Source organism: Eucalyptus grandis, chromosome 6, assembly GCF_016545825.1.
Source record: "Eucalyptus grandis isolate ANBG69807.140 chromosome 6, ASM1654582v1, whole genome shotgun sequence".
Lineage (NCBI taxonomy): Eukaryota > Viridiplantae > Streptophyta > Magnoliopsida > Myrtales > Myrtaceae > Eucalyptus > Eucalyptus grandis.
This window is the reverse complement of record NC_052617.1, coordinates 57,417,920-57,432,708: the sequence shown is the minus strand read 5'-3', so window position 1 is coordinate 57,432,708 and position 14,789 is coordinate 57,417,920. Positions and strand designations below refer to the sequence as shown.

At 43.7% G+C, this 14,789-nt stretch overlaps 3 protein-coding genes across 4 annotated transcripts; 2 read left to right on the top strand and 1 right to left on the bottom strand.

The window, feature by feature from the left end:
* Positions 1-388: 388 nt before the first annotated feature.
* Positions 389-2,973, top strand: LOC104451040 (metacaspase-4). Its single transcript, XM_010065790.3, has 2 exons — positions 389-988; positions 1,898-2,973. The coding sequence occupies exons 1-2, from the start codon at positions 643-645 to the stop codon at positions 2,800-2,802; spliced, it is 1,251 nt and encodes a 416-aa protein (XP_010064092.1). The 5' UTR covers positions 389-642; the 3' UTR covers positions 2,803-2,973.
* An 854-nt stretch (positions 2,974-3,827) lies between these two features.
* Positions 3,828-7,593, top strand: LOC104451039 (ALA-interacting subunit 3). The gene is made up of 8 exons (XM_010065789.3): positions 3,828-4,237; positions 4,871-4,929; positions 5,022-5,096; positions 5,176-5,292; positions 5,435-5,505; positions 6,154-6,451; positions 6,691-6,980; positions 7,279-7,593. Exons 1-8 carry the CDS (start codon positions 4,150-4,152, stop codon positions 7,331-7,333), a joined length of 1,053 nt encoding a protein of 350 aa, XP_010064091.2. The 5' UTR covers positions 3,828-4,149; the 3' UTR covers positions 7,334-7,593.
* Positions 7,594-8,515: 922 nt separating this feature from the next.
* LOC104451035 (metal tolerance protein 10) lies at positions 8,516-13,774 on the bottom strand. 2 transcript variants are annotated; one of them, XM_039315438.1, is made up of 6 exons: positions 13,645-13,774; positions 12,030-12,142; positions 11,548-11,793; positions 10,022-10,102; positions 9,350-9,580; positions 8,516-9,206 (listed from the first exon to the last, which is right to left on the bottom strand). In XM_039315438.1, the coding sequence occupies exons 1-6, from the start codon at positions 13,730-13,732 to the stop codon at positions 8,862-8,864; spliced, it is 1,104 nt and encodes a 367-aa protein (XP_039171372.1). In that variant the 5' UTR covers positions 13,733-13,774; the 3' UTR covers positions 8,516-8,861. The 2 variants fall into 2 exon arrangements, with proteins under 2 accessions (XP_039171372.1, XP_010064087.2); XM_010065785.3 differs by lacking the exon at positions 13,645-13,774 and adding an exon at positions 13,100-13,469.
* Positions 13,775-14,789: the final 1,015 nt, after the last annotated feature.

Here is a 14,789-nt window from a genome sequence, read left to right as displayed (position 1 = left end):
GACAAGGACGGTTAGATCTATCCTTAATGATTTTATATTGAGATCAAAATAACGACGTTTAGATGATAGTCACGTACAAATAAGATAAAATAGAAGATTAAGGGTCAAGGTCAGATCCGTGTAATCCAACAATGTCCTGTTCACTCCTCTGGTTTTTGGGGCCGAAGCACCGCGCCTGGGGATCAACGAACGATCCGAAATGCGCGAGGACGATTCCCCCGGCGTCCTATCATTCCTCTTGTTCTTCTTAATTAATATTATAAATTTTTTTATTTTTTCATGAATAATTCGGGAAAAAGGCGATTTTAGCAAAATTCAGTGAGGAATTGTGACAGGGCAGCACGTCCCTGTGGTAATCACCAGAGAGAGAAGAGAGAAAAGCCCATCATCATCCATCCCCACTTTATCGTTTCCGCTCCCCTCCTTTCTCGTTTGCCGACAGTCAACACTCCCCCGCACCACCCACACGCGGACACGCACTCACCGCGGGGACGCCATAATCCATCGGAATTCTTCACAGCAGCGGGTCCCTCATTAATGCGCGAACCCTTGTCTCCCCATCCATCTTTCCGATCCTGAACGGGAGTTCCAGATCCACCTCTCGATCGCAAGCACGCGCACGCGAGGAACCGGAGCGTGAGAATGGCGAGGAAAGCGGTGCTGATCGGGTGCAACTACCCGGGCACCAAGGCCGAGCTCAAGGGCTGCATCAACGACGTCAAGCGGATGCACCGCTGCCTCGTCGAGCGCTACGGCTTCTCCGAGGACGACATCACCCTCCTCATCGACGTCGACGACTCCTACGTCCAGCCCACCGGCAAGAACATCCGCCGCGCCCTCGCCGACCTCGTCCGCTCCGCCCAGCCCGGCGACTTCCTCTTCGTCCACTACAGCGGCCACGGCACCCGCCTCCCCGCCGAGACCGGCGAGGAGGACGACACCGGCTACGACGAGTGCATCGTCCCTTGCGACATGAATCTCATCACCGGTCGGTACCCTCCTCCTCCTCCTCCCTCCCTCTCTTTTACGTCGATCGCCTCCAATTTGCTTGGCCTCTCTAGCTATTCTACTCGGCTACCGAACAGGTCATCCGAGGAGGGAAGATATGGGGATCGATCTCCTCTTCTTTTTTTTTCCTTTTACGGAGTGGGAATTATCCGATCGGAACCGAATCGAGCGTGTTTTTTCACCTTTTTTTTTTTTTCTCATCCGATCCCTGTGCAAGTGGATCCTCTGCGATCGAGGATCCAGAAGTTCATTCATCTGACCAATTTCAATATGCTTGGATCGATTTATGTGAACCGAATCTCTGACATAGCAGCACAAGATTTGTTGGACCCTGTGGGTAAAGCTCGCTCAGTTTTTGTGCGATCCGTTGTTTTCAATGTCAACTGTGCGGACGAAGTCGCTCATCCTTGTCTAGTCTGATCCCTATGGATAGAATGAGCTGGTTCTGATATAGAGAAGAGAGAAGTTGTACTTCTCCGTGCCCCCCTGTGAACTCGCGAGCTGCCCAGATACTTCTATCGTTGCAAAACGACATGTAATGTAATTAACATCATCTCTCGTGGATCAATATCTGCAGCTTTATTGCTACATAGTATGTGGCATATATCATCATTGCCTTTTAGTTACTTAGTTCGACCCTGCGATTGTTTAATTTCGTATTTGGCTCTAGGCTAGAATGCTTTTGAATTTTTCTCTCCATGACATTGGCTGTCGGCCAGGTTTCTGATTTGATCTTGAGATGGCACCTTGTGAAGACAGCTTGATATTAGTTCCTGAGTCTTGTGATTTCATTTGTCCATCCTTTCACACGTATCGTGTTCTTAGTCATAATTTGTGAAGTCCATTCGATCCTAGTCACAAAGGCTGACTCGCCAGTATTGCACAACAGATGATGATTTCAGGGAGTTTGTCGACCAAGTCCCTGAAGGTTGCCGCCTCACAATTGTGTCCGACTCCTGCCACAGCGGTGGTCTTATTGAGCAAGCTAAGGAGCAGATCGGCGAGAGCACTAGGAATCAAGAGGATGGCTCATCAGACTCTGGTTCTGGATTCACAAGCTTCCTGAAGCAGACCATGCAAGATAAACTCGAGTCTCGGGGGATTCATATCCCTTCGGCACTCCGTCACCATCGGCATCATGGTGAAGAGGAGGAGCAAGAGGTGGAAAGCGCTTATGGTGACAGAGGCTATGTGAAGAGTAGATCGTTGCCACTTTCTACTCTAATAGAGATACTTAAGCAGAAGACGGGTAAAGATGACATCGATGTAGGTAAGTTGAGGCCAGCCCTTTTTGATATCTTTGGTGACGATGCAAGTCCTAAGGTGAAGAAGTTCATGAAAGTCATATTGAACAAACTCCAACATGGACATGGAGATGGGGAAGGCGGAGGTGGGTTTATGGGCATGGTCGGGAGCCTGGCACAGGATTTTCTCAAGCAGAAGCTGGAAGACAGTGATGAGGGGTATGCAAAACCTGCCATGGAGGTAGAAGTAGGAAGCAATCAAGAAGTTTATGCTGGGACAACAAAGCGTTCTTTTCCAGAAGGTGGTCTTCTGATCAGCGGTTGCCAGACCGATCAAACTTCAGCTGATGCCAGCCCTTCAGGAAATGCCCGCGAAGCATATGGGGCTCTCAGCAATGCCCTCCAGACCCTGATTGCCGAGACAGATGGTGCAATCACCAATCAGGATCTTGTCATGAGGGCAAGGGAGATGCTGAAGAGCCAGGGCTTCACCCAGCGCCCTGGCCTCTACTGCAGCGACCACCATGTGGATGCTCCCTTTATTTGCTAATCTGGATGTGTTTTTTCTTTTCAAGGGATCATGAATAATTTATATTTGCTTGGAAGAGTTTGTGGAGTGCTCGTGTTGTTTTTATCTTAATCAGTTTGTCTGATGACTCGATGGGCTGTAAGAAAGAAATTGAAGAGAGATTGTGGTAAATTGAAGTGTTGTTCCTGTTCACCTTTGATGACACGCAGACGTATGGGGGGTGCCACGCACGTTTGCTGAGGAAAAACTAATAACGAATTACCTGCTGCTTTCCGTGGCTCAGACAAGCCTACATCAGGAACGGTGCCCCATTTCATTAGATGGAAAACGTTTTCCCTCCCTGACAGGCAGATGCGATACCGGGGAATGCTTGCATCTCCTCCCCAGGTCACCACATGAACCCGTCGCGGATTCAGACCGTTGTTTGCTAGCAAAATTTACTCGCGTTTCTTCTTAATCATGGATACCCCAGACCGATGCACTCTGCAACAGTCGCAACAGTCTAGGATATGTTTTAGCACCATATGGCGTGAACTCGTAGTCGCAGGCCTTGCATTGTTGAACTCAACAGATTCTAGAACAAAAGAAATCGCCTTATCTGTCGACTGACTAAAATGTAGGAGGATGACAAGCAAAATCTCTCTCTCTCTCTCGTGCATCAATCAAAAAAATAAAATAAAAATCATACAGAATATACAGCCAATGAATGAAAGAAACGTGGGGCAGCTATTATACGGTAGGGGTCTGGAAAGGAAGAGTTGATTTTCGTTTATTTCAGGAGAGCGGCATATTCTTTGTTGACATGTGAAGGCAAATAAAGTAATATTCACATCAAGCACGTCTCTCAAATAAAAAAGAAATGTGTTTTTGCTTTCAGCTAATTGGGGTATTTTTTCCAGGTCGAGGGAAAGAAAAGTAGTTGGCGCGTGGAAAGTCCCAACAGACGAGAGATGGGGAATCAGACCGGGTCCAACCGTGTACGCGGGGGTGGTCTACGTCTTTTGTGGGACCTTCCTTTATTTTATTCACTTCAATGAAAAATCCAAGTCGATCGATCGGATGAATTTTCTCAGGCTTCACCTTCGTGGCTGACCTTCTAGACGAGAGAGAGAGAGCGAGAAGACAATGTCCGAGGGCGGCCGGTGGTCGATGCTATAACGAGGTGTAGGGAAACCTCCTCCTCCTTCCTCCTTCACTTCCTCCTTCCTCCCCCAATTATCCCCACAAAAAGTCAAATACACCAACTGCAACCTCACCTCCATCCTCTCTCTCTCTCTCTAGATCTTAGGGTTTTTATACGATCCTTCTCGATCTCCGACTTCGCAATCTCCGTCTCCTCCTCTGTGGATTTTCGGTCGCTCCTCTCCGATGAGTTCTACCGCGGTGCCGTCCAGCTCCGGCGCCCCTGGATCCGCCGAGGCTTCTGCCGTCCGCAGGAATTCCAAGCGTCCCAAGTGTACGTTCCCTCTTTCCCCCTCCTCCCTCCCTCCCTCGTCCCTTCCGATTTCTCTCACCAGCTTGGGGTCTCCGGCTACGATTCGCTCTCGATTCTATCCGTTGATCATCTCCTTCCTAGATGATCGGTTATTAACCGTGCAATCCCTTTCCCCCTATTTCTTTTCAATCTCTGGGGGATTTGCATGTACAAGTTCACGGAGTCGTCTGATCACTCTTTGTTTGTTGTGTCTCTTGTTGAGCTGCGATCGTGGTTTGATCGATTTATCCGTGTATTTTGATTGTGGTTGTCTTGCGTTTTTGGGTCCTTCTCTTGCTTGTGTGAGCTTCTCTACTCTCGGCTTATGTGGAGGAGAACAGCAAAACATGCTCACTGATAGGACAATCCTGATTAGTTGGATTTGATTGTTTAAGTGCGCGAACGATACTCTACCGAGATAAATAATCTATCTTGTAAGCTAGTCTTCAGTTTATGCCTTGTCCTTCCGATTTTGGCAAGTCAATGCAATGAGGTGATTGCTGCTGATCTCGGCGTGTGATTAAACTGGCCGACCTCTTTGGAATGTCTGTAATTGCCCTGACTCCTTTTCTGAAATAAAAATTTGTTGCTTTCAATTCCCTTCTGGCCTCTCAGACTCAAAGTTCACCCAACAGGAGCTTCCTGCTTGCAAGCCAATCCTCACACCTAGATGGGTGAGACCTCGTTACCTTTTGGCCCATTCCCAGTACCTCCTCGATTATTGGATTAGTGGTAAAATTACTCAAGTCTCCCCTTCCTTGTGCAGGTGATTTCAGCATTCATGCTGGTTAGCATTGTTTTCATTCCCATTGGAGTTGCCTCTTTGTTTGCTTCCCGTGATGTAAGCATGATCCTAAGGGTAGTTGCTTTCTCTGTTGTTATGATGTGCAGCTGTTTATACATTTATTGATATCTTTTAGGTTGTCGAGATAATTGATCGGTACGACCATGAGTGCATACCAGTAGCCAATAGATCGAAGGAACTCCAGTACATACAGACCCCTGGGCCCAGACCATCTTGCATCAGGACATTAACAGTAAGCTTTTCTTGATAAAATGATTCAGTAGTTGCACATAGAACCGGAATAACCATCTCACTCTCCATGCTTTTAAGAGAAGATCAAACTGACACTGTGAAACTGAGGATTATCTCCCCTTCACTTTTTGCTTTGTCTTCAGGTGCCTAAGCGAATGAAGCAACCTATTTACGTATACTACCAGCTGGATAACTTCTACCAAAATCATCGCAGGTTTGTATCAGTCGCCTTGGTAACCTTTGCATTCTCAGCATATTTTTCGTGTGAAGGAGTATCTGAAATCAATGGTTAGTTTTATCTAACTCAGTCAGACCCTGGCGCTAATAAACATGGAGATGTTGTGTCTCCGGTAGCTTTTTGGATATAGATGCACTTATTCTCTCCTGCCACATGGTATTTTGGATATTTGGTCTGATCCATGCCTTTTATTTTCGTATTTTGAGTAGCATGAGATAATATGGACTGAGCCGCTGCATTTTCCAATCTTCGCATGTATACTTTGTAACTAATGCTTGATAAAAGGAGATGTTTTCCATTTTATGATTGGAATTCCACTTCATGATGTCTTGGTCTGCCTTTAGTAATGCTTTTTAGGAAAACCATAATGGATGGCTTTAAAGCAAGGGAACCAACATGCATTTCATGTCAGGAAAAACTGTTGGTTTTACAATCTCACGTGATCCCAATGGGATTTACCCATTATTTGATTGTATTTCCATGGGCAATTGGTATGGTAGCATCGGAAAAAGGGAGTTGGTATGGTAGCAATGATGTCCACTCCTCACAATACGATAAACAAGAGAGCAGATGTCTTTGGCCATATTTTATTGCATTAACTGTGATGGCTTTGTTTAATTTCAGGTACGTGAAGAGTCGAAGTGACCAACAGTTAAGGGATAATAGCAGCGCAGATGAGGTCAGCGACTGTAAACCGGAAGATAGTACATCCAATGGCTCTATTGTTCCCTGTGGTCTCATAGCCTGGAGCTTATTCAACGACACCTATGGTTTCTCGATCAACAATGCGCCATTAAATGTGAATAAGAAGGGTATCTCATGGAAGAGTGATAGGGAACATAAATTTGGTAAAGATGTGTACCCGAAGAATTTTCAAAGTGGAGGTCTAATAGGCGGAGCAAAACTTGATTCATCCATTCCGGTAAGCCTGGCTAGAATCTCACGACTCGAGAATTGTAAATTGCACTGTTGTAGTTAGTCTTAGATCATGTTTTGCTTGAGCATCTATCTATTACTGAAAATATTGCGAAACTTCTGACTATATTTTTCACAATGAAAGCAATTGAACGTCATTGCATCATAATAAGCAAAGGAAGTCCTTTACATTTCCCAGTAAAAATTGCTAGATATTTTAACTTGTTGAGTTTGTCTGGTTTGTAGTTGAGTGAGCAGGAGGACCTCATTGTATGGATGAGAACTGCAGCTCTTCCTACTTTCAGGAAATTATATGGGAAGATAGAGCAAGATCTAGAGGAGAATCAAGTGATAAATGTGACACTGGGGAATAACTACAACACATACAGTTTTAATGGAAAAAAGAAGCTTGTGCTTTCCACCACCAGCTGGCTTGGAGGAAAGAACGATTTTCTTGGCATTGCTTACCTGACTGTGGGTGGATTGTGCTTTTTCTTGGCCATGGCTTTCACCATTGTATACCTTGTGAAGCCAAGGTGAGGTCTTCAGCTTCGTCTGGGTAGTTCACCATGCCTTCGTTTTTCTCACTGAGCTGATCACTTTTTAAATGGAAAATCTAGCAGAAAATATTTAGATTATAGTCACAGAAAAAGAGTAGGAGCTGCCTTGCAAAATTTTACTTGAGTTGGAATATGATTGGGCGTCTGAGTTGCTGCGTGCTCTAGCATGAAGGACATTCTTGCCTGTTGAATGCTTGCACCTTAATTTTTATGTAAAAATGTTTGATAACTGCTATTACATGATACAAACTCACTAACACCTCTTTTCAACCAGGCAACTGGGAGATCCCTCGTACTTGTCTTGGAACCGGAACCCATCCTGGCAATAAGCAATCAAGTGGACTTGTTGATGGCTTGTGGTTTGATGCTTCATGGCTTTTTATGTAGTTTTGTGTATCAAAAATCTTTTAAGTAATCTATTTTTTTATTTACTTGTTATTGTGGTTGAAAAGCAGTTGAATATGAAATGTTAGATCTTTGTATAACAGCTAGACGGTCTGTATCTAATTCAAAGGCTTGCTCTTATTAATGACTTCCATAGTACAGTGATTGGAATAATGCTGAACTGAAGGGAGGAAGCTACGAAGTACATCAGCTGTAGATTTTTGTTGGCCAATGCGAAGCTTTAATTAAGAGAAAGAAACAAGAGACCGTGAGAGTTTCAGAAAGGAGGTCCGACTATACATTCGGGTGTGGTGCATGGGAGAGGGATTTAGTCAATATACTATTTTGCTGAGTCAATTTTGATGGCCAGAAAAGTGGATATTCATGAATAGCTGTTGGGTATTAAATTGAATCTCATTATCGAAGTAGTTGATTTGTCAGATGCTGAATTGTCCCCGTCTTCTAATTTCAACTAGTTTTGTCACGGAGTCTTGGTTAGCATCTTTCTCAGAGACACTGGCGCGATATTTGCACATTTACATTATTGATGGATCTGCATACACCTCCAGGTGTATGGAGTGGAAACATATGATGTTGGTGCGCAAAAGGACCGAAGTGCGGCTTTGGCGACTTTGTCCACGTCTGTAGATACTAGATCTGGAATTAAACGTTGCCTAAGCTATTTACCTGAAGAAAAACTTTGCTTGGACTGATTCTTCAGAGAAGTGGTCAGATTATCCTGGTGGAGCGGCAAGCTACGTTAACGATGCCTTCTGTGATCGGTAGTAATGTGGTAGCCTTAGGAAGAACTTACGCCGTTCGTTTTACTAAGGAGACACTTGCAGTTCAATCATCAAATATGTCTAATATGCTTTCTTCATGTTCATCAAAGGAGATGCCACCATACAAAGCAGTCAGCATTTCACGGAAGAATGGCATCGTCGAGTATGCAGAGAATCTTCTTCCTCATTTTACAATTCCATAATTTCCATTCGAATTTGGTACGAGGTTCATTCTCGCTAGCGACCTACCCCCAACACAGGACCGTTTGCACCACCACCGAAGGGGTCAACCCTTTTGACATTTCCAACCTAGGATGCTTCGATAGGAACGGGGCTTTCCGTATCCAGAAAAATTTTATTACATGGAAGCGCTAGTGTGGGGGAAGAATGCTTACCTCGAGGAAAAAACCTAAGGTCTTAAAAAGCCAATAACTTCCTCCCACGTGACAAACGAAGATTTCAAGCATCTCTCTCCAATAGTTCAGTCCTCACAATGAAAGAACAAAATGAAATGGCGCACCATTTCAAAAGTAGTTCCTACTAATAATAAGGACATCGTTTCAACCAAACACTGATCTTCAACACGTATCAGTGAGGACAAAATGCTTTTGTAGTAAAAGCATTTGCATAAAACGGAATAAGACGAGGGAGTAGCCGCCTGATTCTAGATGGTCAGATGTGATCATCCGCCTCATACTTTATTCTTGTGCTCAGGCGTATGAGTAAACTCAAAATCAATATGGACGAAAGCTCGCTCAACTTCGGGCAATCGCTCCAGCTTCTCTTGAAGCATTTCCCCAATATTGTGGGCTTGGTTCAAGAGCATGTCTTCAGGTAATACTATGTCCACCTCCACGAAGTAATGAGAACCAAAAGTGTAAGCTCTCACCGTGTCAATGTGCTTGATCTCTTCATGGTGGTTCCAAATGAGATATGTTAACTTCGCTATAAATTCAGGTGGGGCCGTTCTTCCGATAAGCAACCATACATTCTCGATCACCGTTCTTGCCCACGTGCTTATGGTATATATTGCTATCTGCAGAGTACGTCATAATTTGGCTGAGAGAAGTTGTGCACTAACATAAATATATGGTTAGGATGGAGGGTAACAGTAAATCTATAACTCTCAGAAACACACGATGGAAAAACTCAAAGTAGGACTGCTCGAGATGAACTTACTATTATAGCTCCAACTGGATCTATCCACCAGTAGTATTGGATGGCTAGGACAGCCGCCGCCAGACCGACAGAATTAGTTACAACATCAAAGAAATGATCTTGAGCATATGCTCTGACGATTTCATTCTTGAATCTTCGGCAATAAATCATAAGGGCAAACTTCACTACTGTAACAGAAACCATAATCCCAATCATCCACTTCTCCTTCTCATGATCAGTATCTGGGCGTGACTGCATGTAGATTTGATTGAAATATAATGGGATAAGATGGGGGATAAAATGAGTGAACTGGAGGAGTGAGATGACAGTCTAAACTTTAGTAAGTGTATCTTAAGTCTGCGTGTTTAAAACATTTGATTTATTGGGAAGTGGTAGTAAAATCGAATGAAGGTCATCTGTGATGCAAAAACATTTTTTTTTCCGGAAATTTCTAGGAGTATCCAAATGAAAACTCGGAAGAAGAAGTTTATATACTTAAGGTAAGTTCTTAAAGTTTAAGACTGACTAGAATATCCAAGTACCCAGACAAGACTCAAAGCCTTCTTCAATTATTATTAGCTGAATAGAACTCCTCCCGTTCTAACTGCTCTGTAAACTAGTCTATCCCAGGCTCTGTATTTAAATTTGTTTGCAAAGGGACATGAAAAGGCAAACAACATAAAGATTACTTGCCTTGGAGAGAATTTCTCGAGCAGACTCCAGCAGGATTTGTAAGCCAAGAGTTGCCATAACTGAAGCAAATACAATGATACCCTGCATTTTCAAACCACCAATACCATTACACTCATAGCTTAATCAGAAAGTTTGATTAGTCAACACATATTACTCTGATCGAGAAAATTTCAAGCAATTTCTCATTGCTTATAATATTGGGGTCATCGACTCCCGGTACCTAAAAAAACAGTCTTATTTTTCCTTTTGACTGGTTTCTCTCTTATAACAAGCATTCATTTAACTATTTTTACCCATCCGACATATAAATAGCATCTATGTCAAACTGCGGCCATCTTATTCATTGATTTGTAGACAAAACAGTTTTTTTGTTTATGTGCTGATCAAATGAATTGGAGATGTTCTTTACCAAAAAAAAAAAAAAAAAAGAACTGAAGATGTTGAGTTGAACCAATGAAAAAAAAAAAATAGTTTGGTATGGTTCATAATTCTCTCTCTCTCTCTCTCTCTCTCTCTCTCCCCCCCTCCCCTCTTCTCTCTCTCATTACTGTGATTTATTGTGTTTGGACATTAAAACGAAGGATTGTAAGACAACACCACATGTAACATCACAAATTTCACTTAGCTTTGATCTCAGAATCGTAATGACCTAATATTAACTTGTGTAAATCCTAGTAATTCTCATGGGTACAGGCTATTACATTCTCTAAGCCTTGAATCACCTCATCACTCCGAAAACCAAAGCAGCTCTGTCTTCCTAATCCTAATCCACCTAATCTCTCCATAATCCGCTGTGAAACCAGAACTGTAACATCCCAAATTTCACTTAGCTCTGATGCTATTTAGTCTTAAGTACTTCACGTGGTTAATCAATATCAGAGATGGATTAAGTACAACTTAAAATTCATATTGATCAGGTTTTCGTAAGTAACGGACCACAGGGACCCAACAATGGATACACTCAAGACACCACCAACATAATCTCGACCTGAAGCCAAATCAAACCAGAACCGTCTACTCTTGTCATTTTTTGGTCACCCCTGGTCTGCATGGCAATTTGGTTCCCGTCATCAGTGCCACGCTTCATCCTACAGTACTTCAATAGCCCTGCTATACACAAACTATATCTGACACTGCCTTCTCTTGTGAGCTAATCATAGAGACAAAGGGAAATTGAGTATAATTTGTTGTTGTAATTCAACTAAGCAGCCAGCTGTTATCTAAAGATAACACATGCATTATCATGGTTGCTAAAGCTATCGAAAAATGAGCACTCCATCATAATCGAGTGACATAACAAAGAGAAAAGAAGGCACGGCAGAAGAACCAAGTTACATGGTCAGTCAGAATCGAACATCTCGTTTTTCCAGTAGTAAGGGAGAAAGTAATCCATAACAATAGTTAATAGTCATAGGTCTAGGCAAGGCTAGCGAAATTAAGTGGGAGCAAAAGAAAAGTCGATTCGATTCATGTGTTTCCCCATGGATCCGCGACAATTTTTTAACCAAGGAATCAGGGGAACATACCACTGGTTGCATCCGCTTCTTACCAATAGGGTAATGATATTGGTTTGGTTTCCTCATAGCATGTGCCGTGAACCACAAAATAAAACCTGATAGTAGATCTAAGAATGAATCCAAGGTTGAGGCGATAACTGCCAGCGATCTGCTCTCAACAGAAGCGAAGACCTTTGCTATGAAAAGCACCAAGTTTGCTATGTTTGAAATATGGACCGCAAATCTTTCACTCTTTGCGAGCTGCTTCATTTCATCCTGACAGATTGCAGTTAATTGATCACAAGCGATGTCTTCTTAGAAAACTCGAAGTACAATGTCATAAAATCAGGTTTATTATCTCAATGATTGTCTCTCTTGCTTCAACAGCTACCCAGTGGAGAAGCATTTCATTATGCCGAAGAATCTGCTTTTCCTAGAGCTAAGAAAGCACAATCCCCTCGGAGGTCTGAAACTAACGAAAAGTAGGATGATATGAGCTACATGGAATCTACCTCAGTTAGGCTTCCTGGAAAACAATCTGAGTCAGTCATGGCCTCCATCTCATTGTACCCTTCGAGAAGGCTTTCCTGTTTCTCGTAATATTCTGCTATCTTGCGCTCTTTCCCTGAATTGGAATTATTGAATACAATCTGAGTCAGTTACAAGCAAAATAAGGAGATCCAGACTTGAACGGTTTCTCCTAATGTTGAAAGCACAATAACATTCTATAATATAACTTGACTCCCCAACACTATGACCTGAATTTGACCACGGGTGAGAGTAGCCATTACATGCCACTAAACATCTTAAAACTTCATACTCAATTTCCATTTCACTAAAATGATGCTTACGGAATGACTTTCCTCGTACCGCTCAGTTTTGACAGGTTTTACAGAAAGCTAAGTCGAAAGGACACGGTGCGATGGATTTAGACGGTCTAATGAAGCAACAAGTCAGACCTCGTTAACTTTCATCCGCGTTTCTGTTGATTGATACTGCTGGGTGCTGGCTAGAAGAAAAGAAAAGAAAAAAAGGCTCGAAAGCTATGTCATAATCAACAATTCCAAGTACTTGGCAATGAATATCTGTGTTATTGTGGGATCCCACCACGGTGGAACACTGCCCAGCGGACCAAGCACAAATTCACCCATAAATACAAACACGGACCAAGCAACAGCAGGTCGGTCCCAGACGTTGTGGCGCTTCTGCAAGAGAAGTTGCCAGAAAAATGATGCAGACAGGATACGGCATGTTAATTTCCGTCGACCAGCGAAAATGTCAAAAGCATGGTCTAAGGTATCAACGTAGTTTCATGGAGTTAGCGACGGCGCATGCGTTCCAGAGAAGGCGTCGCTGCTTTCGATGGAGAGAAGCCGAAGCATGAGGCGATCGCACGGAGGGTGGCGATCGTGCGAAGTGTAACACGGGAGATGCTTGGATTACGCAACAGAGATACATAACGGCGAATAAGCAAGGAAATAGAAATGCCAGGATTTTGACACTACGACGGAGGCAGTTTCACTTCCACGGAAAAAGCGGCATGGAGAGAGAGAGAGAGAGAGAGAGAGAGAGAGAGAGATACTCGGAGCAGGGAGAAGGTGGCGGCAGGAGAAGCGAGAGAGGGGCGGCGGCGGTGGGGGTCGCGGGGAGGGAGGTGGAACTCGGTGAGGCTGAGACGCCATGAGGGAGCGGAGGAGCCGTCGTAGCCGTCGTCGTCGTCGACGAAGACGTCCATGGAGGAAGGGGGAGGATCGTCGGGGAGGGGAGAGAGGAGCTCGCGACGGGATTCGCCAATGGTGACGCTCAGGTGTTGGGGGCTGTTCTGCTCCATGATTGTCGCCAGGAAAATCTGTAATTCCGGAGTCGGTTTTCCAGGAAGCAAGCCACAACGACGCACCGGGGAGGGGACCTGTTTGGATGATGGGAGGCCCAAGCTCTCATCTCTACCTTTCCATTCTTTATATTATATACCCACCCACCCACGCATGCACGTATCGTTTAAATTACTGCATTTTGGGAAGGCCTCAAGAAAGACACCATATAATACAATATAATATAGTATTAATAATATAAGGTATTGGTGAACCCACTTTCTCTCTCACTCACTATTTTAGACGAACTTCGTACCTAATATTAGGAACGAGACTTGGTAAAAAACTGGCATTCGCGAGCATCTCCCGTCACCAGACAAATGGCCAACTTCCAATTCCTGCATTTGTACATCCTGTTCATCATCATATATTACATCTTAGATGTCCTTCTCGTTCCAAGGAGCACATCTCCCAAATGTAATTACTGAGTCGACCAAGCTGTTCCGTAAATAGAAATCCCCCTTTTGTCCCACCCAAATAATAAGTTGACTCTGGAGCCAAACTTGGGATGGCACCCGATTCTCTTTCCGGTTTAGATAGTAGTTACGCTTTCATCTCACGTCGCAGCATCGATACGTTGTGCACGCTTTTGTTCTCACACGACCTCGAGATTTCACCCAACTTATGCAACTTCAGAAGAGTAATAGTACTTTCTTCTGCTGATGATGATATGAGCAAAGTCCAAAAGGAGAGAGGGAGAGAGCAGGGACTGTGTTGCCAAACGGGGCAAAACCCCACAAAAGCAAAACAGCCAAGCTTTTTTGAATTTGTTCCTTAAACAAATTGGGGTGGGCAGCGAAAAAGGAGAGGACAAAGCTTCCTCTCGCTTCTCCATCGCAAAAGCACTCCACCTTCCCCCAAATGGCGTTCCTAGCAAAAAGTTCAGAATGAAACGACATTTGAGCTGTTAGAGTGATCTAATAGCTTAAACTTCCAAAATCGATAGTTATCTCATAAATATTAAACTATACCTCCATTTGACAATTTATATTTTTAGAATAATTGGTTATATGACCCCATAAAAATCTCTCATTAATAACTACAACAGCCATGGCATTGCCTCAATATCACACGAGGCGTTCGTGAAGAAATGGTCTCCTTTCTCTATCCGGTGACGGCAAAAGAACGAATAAGAGGAGTCGTGAGTGCTTTTAGGAGCGTGACATCTGAGTGTAAGACACCTAACCTTATCTTCCACGCTCCCCGACTTCGTCACTTAACTTACCTAATTATAGCTCAAATAAACTAAGCATTATTCCGTGTACGATAGTCCCATTTCGGAATCCCAACCAATCCACTTGCCCCGGGAAAACGACAACTCGAATCGCACAAAAGGCTTAGGATCTGAAAGCAAATCATGGCACATTTCTCAATCAACCACCTGGCGGTGAGAGGCAATAA

Bases quoted from the DNA above. Each gene is read 5' to 3' on its own strand.
- LOC104451040 (XM_010065790.3), top strand. From the start codon at position 643: ATGGCGAGGAAAGCGGTGCTGATCGGGTGCAACTACCCGGGCACCAAG. The intron at 989-1,897 runs GTCGGTACCCTC...ATTGCACAACAG, and splicing joins CGACATGAATCTCATCACCG to ATGATGATTTCAGGGAGTTT.
- LOC104451039 (XM_010065789.3), top strand. From the start codon at position 4,150: ATGAGTTCTACCGCGGTGCCGTCCAGCTCCGGCGCCCCTGGATCCGCC. The intron at 5,097-5,175 runs GTAAGCATGATC...GATATCTTTTAG, and splicing joins CTTTGTTTGCTTCCCGTGAT to GTTGTCGAGATAATTGATCG. The intron at 5,506-6,153 runs GTTTGTATCAGT...GTTTAATTTCAG, and splicing joins TTCTACCAAAATCATCGCAG to GTACGTGAAGAGTCGAAGTG.
- LOC104451035 (XM_010065785.3), bottom strand. From the start codon at position 13,199: ATGGCGTCTCAGCCTCACCGAGTTCCACCTCCCTCCCCGCGACCCCCA. The intron at 12,143-13,099 runs GTATCTCTCTCT...ATTCCAATTCAG, and splicing joins CCACCTTCTCCCTGCTCCGA to GGAAAGAGCGCAAGATAGCA. The intron at 9,207-9,349 runs GTAAGTTCATCT...CGTACTCTGCAG, and splicing joins ATCCAGTTGGAGCTATAATA to ATAGCAATATATACCATAAG.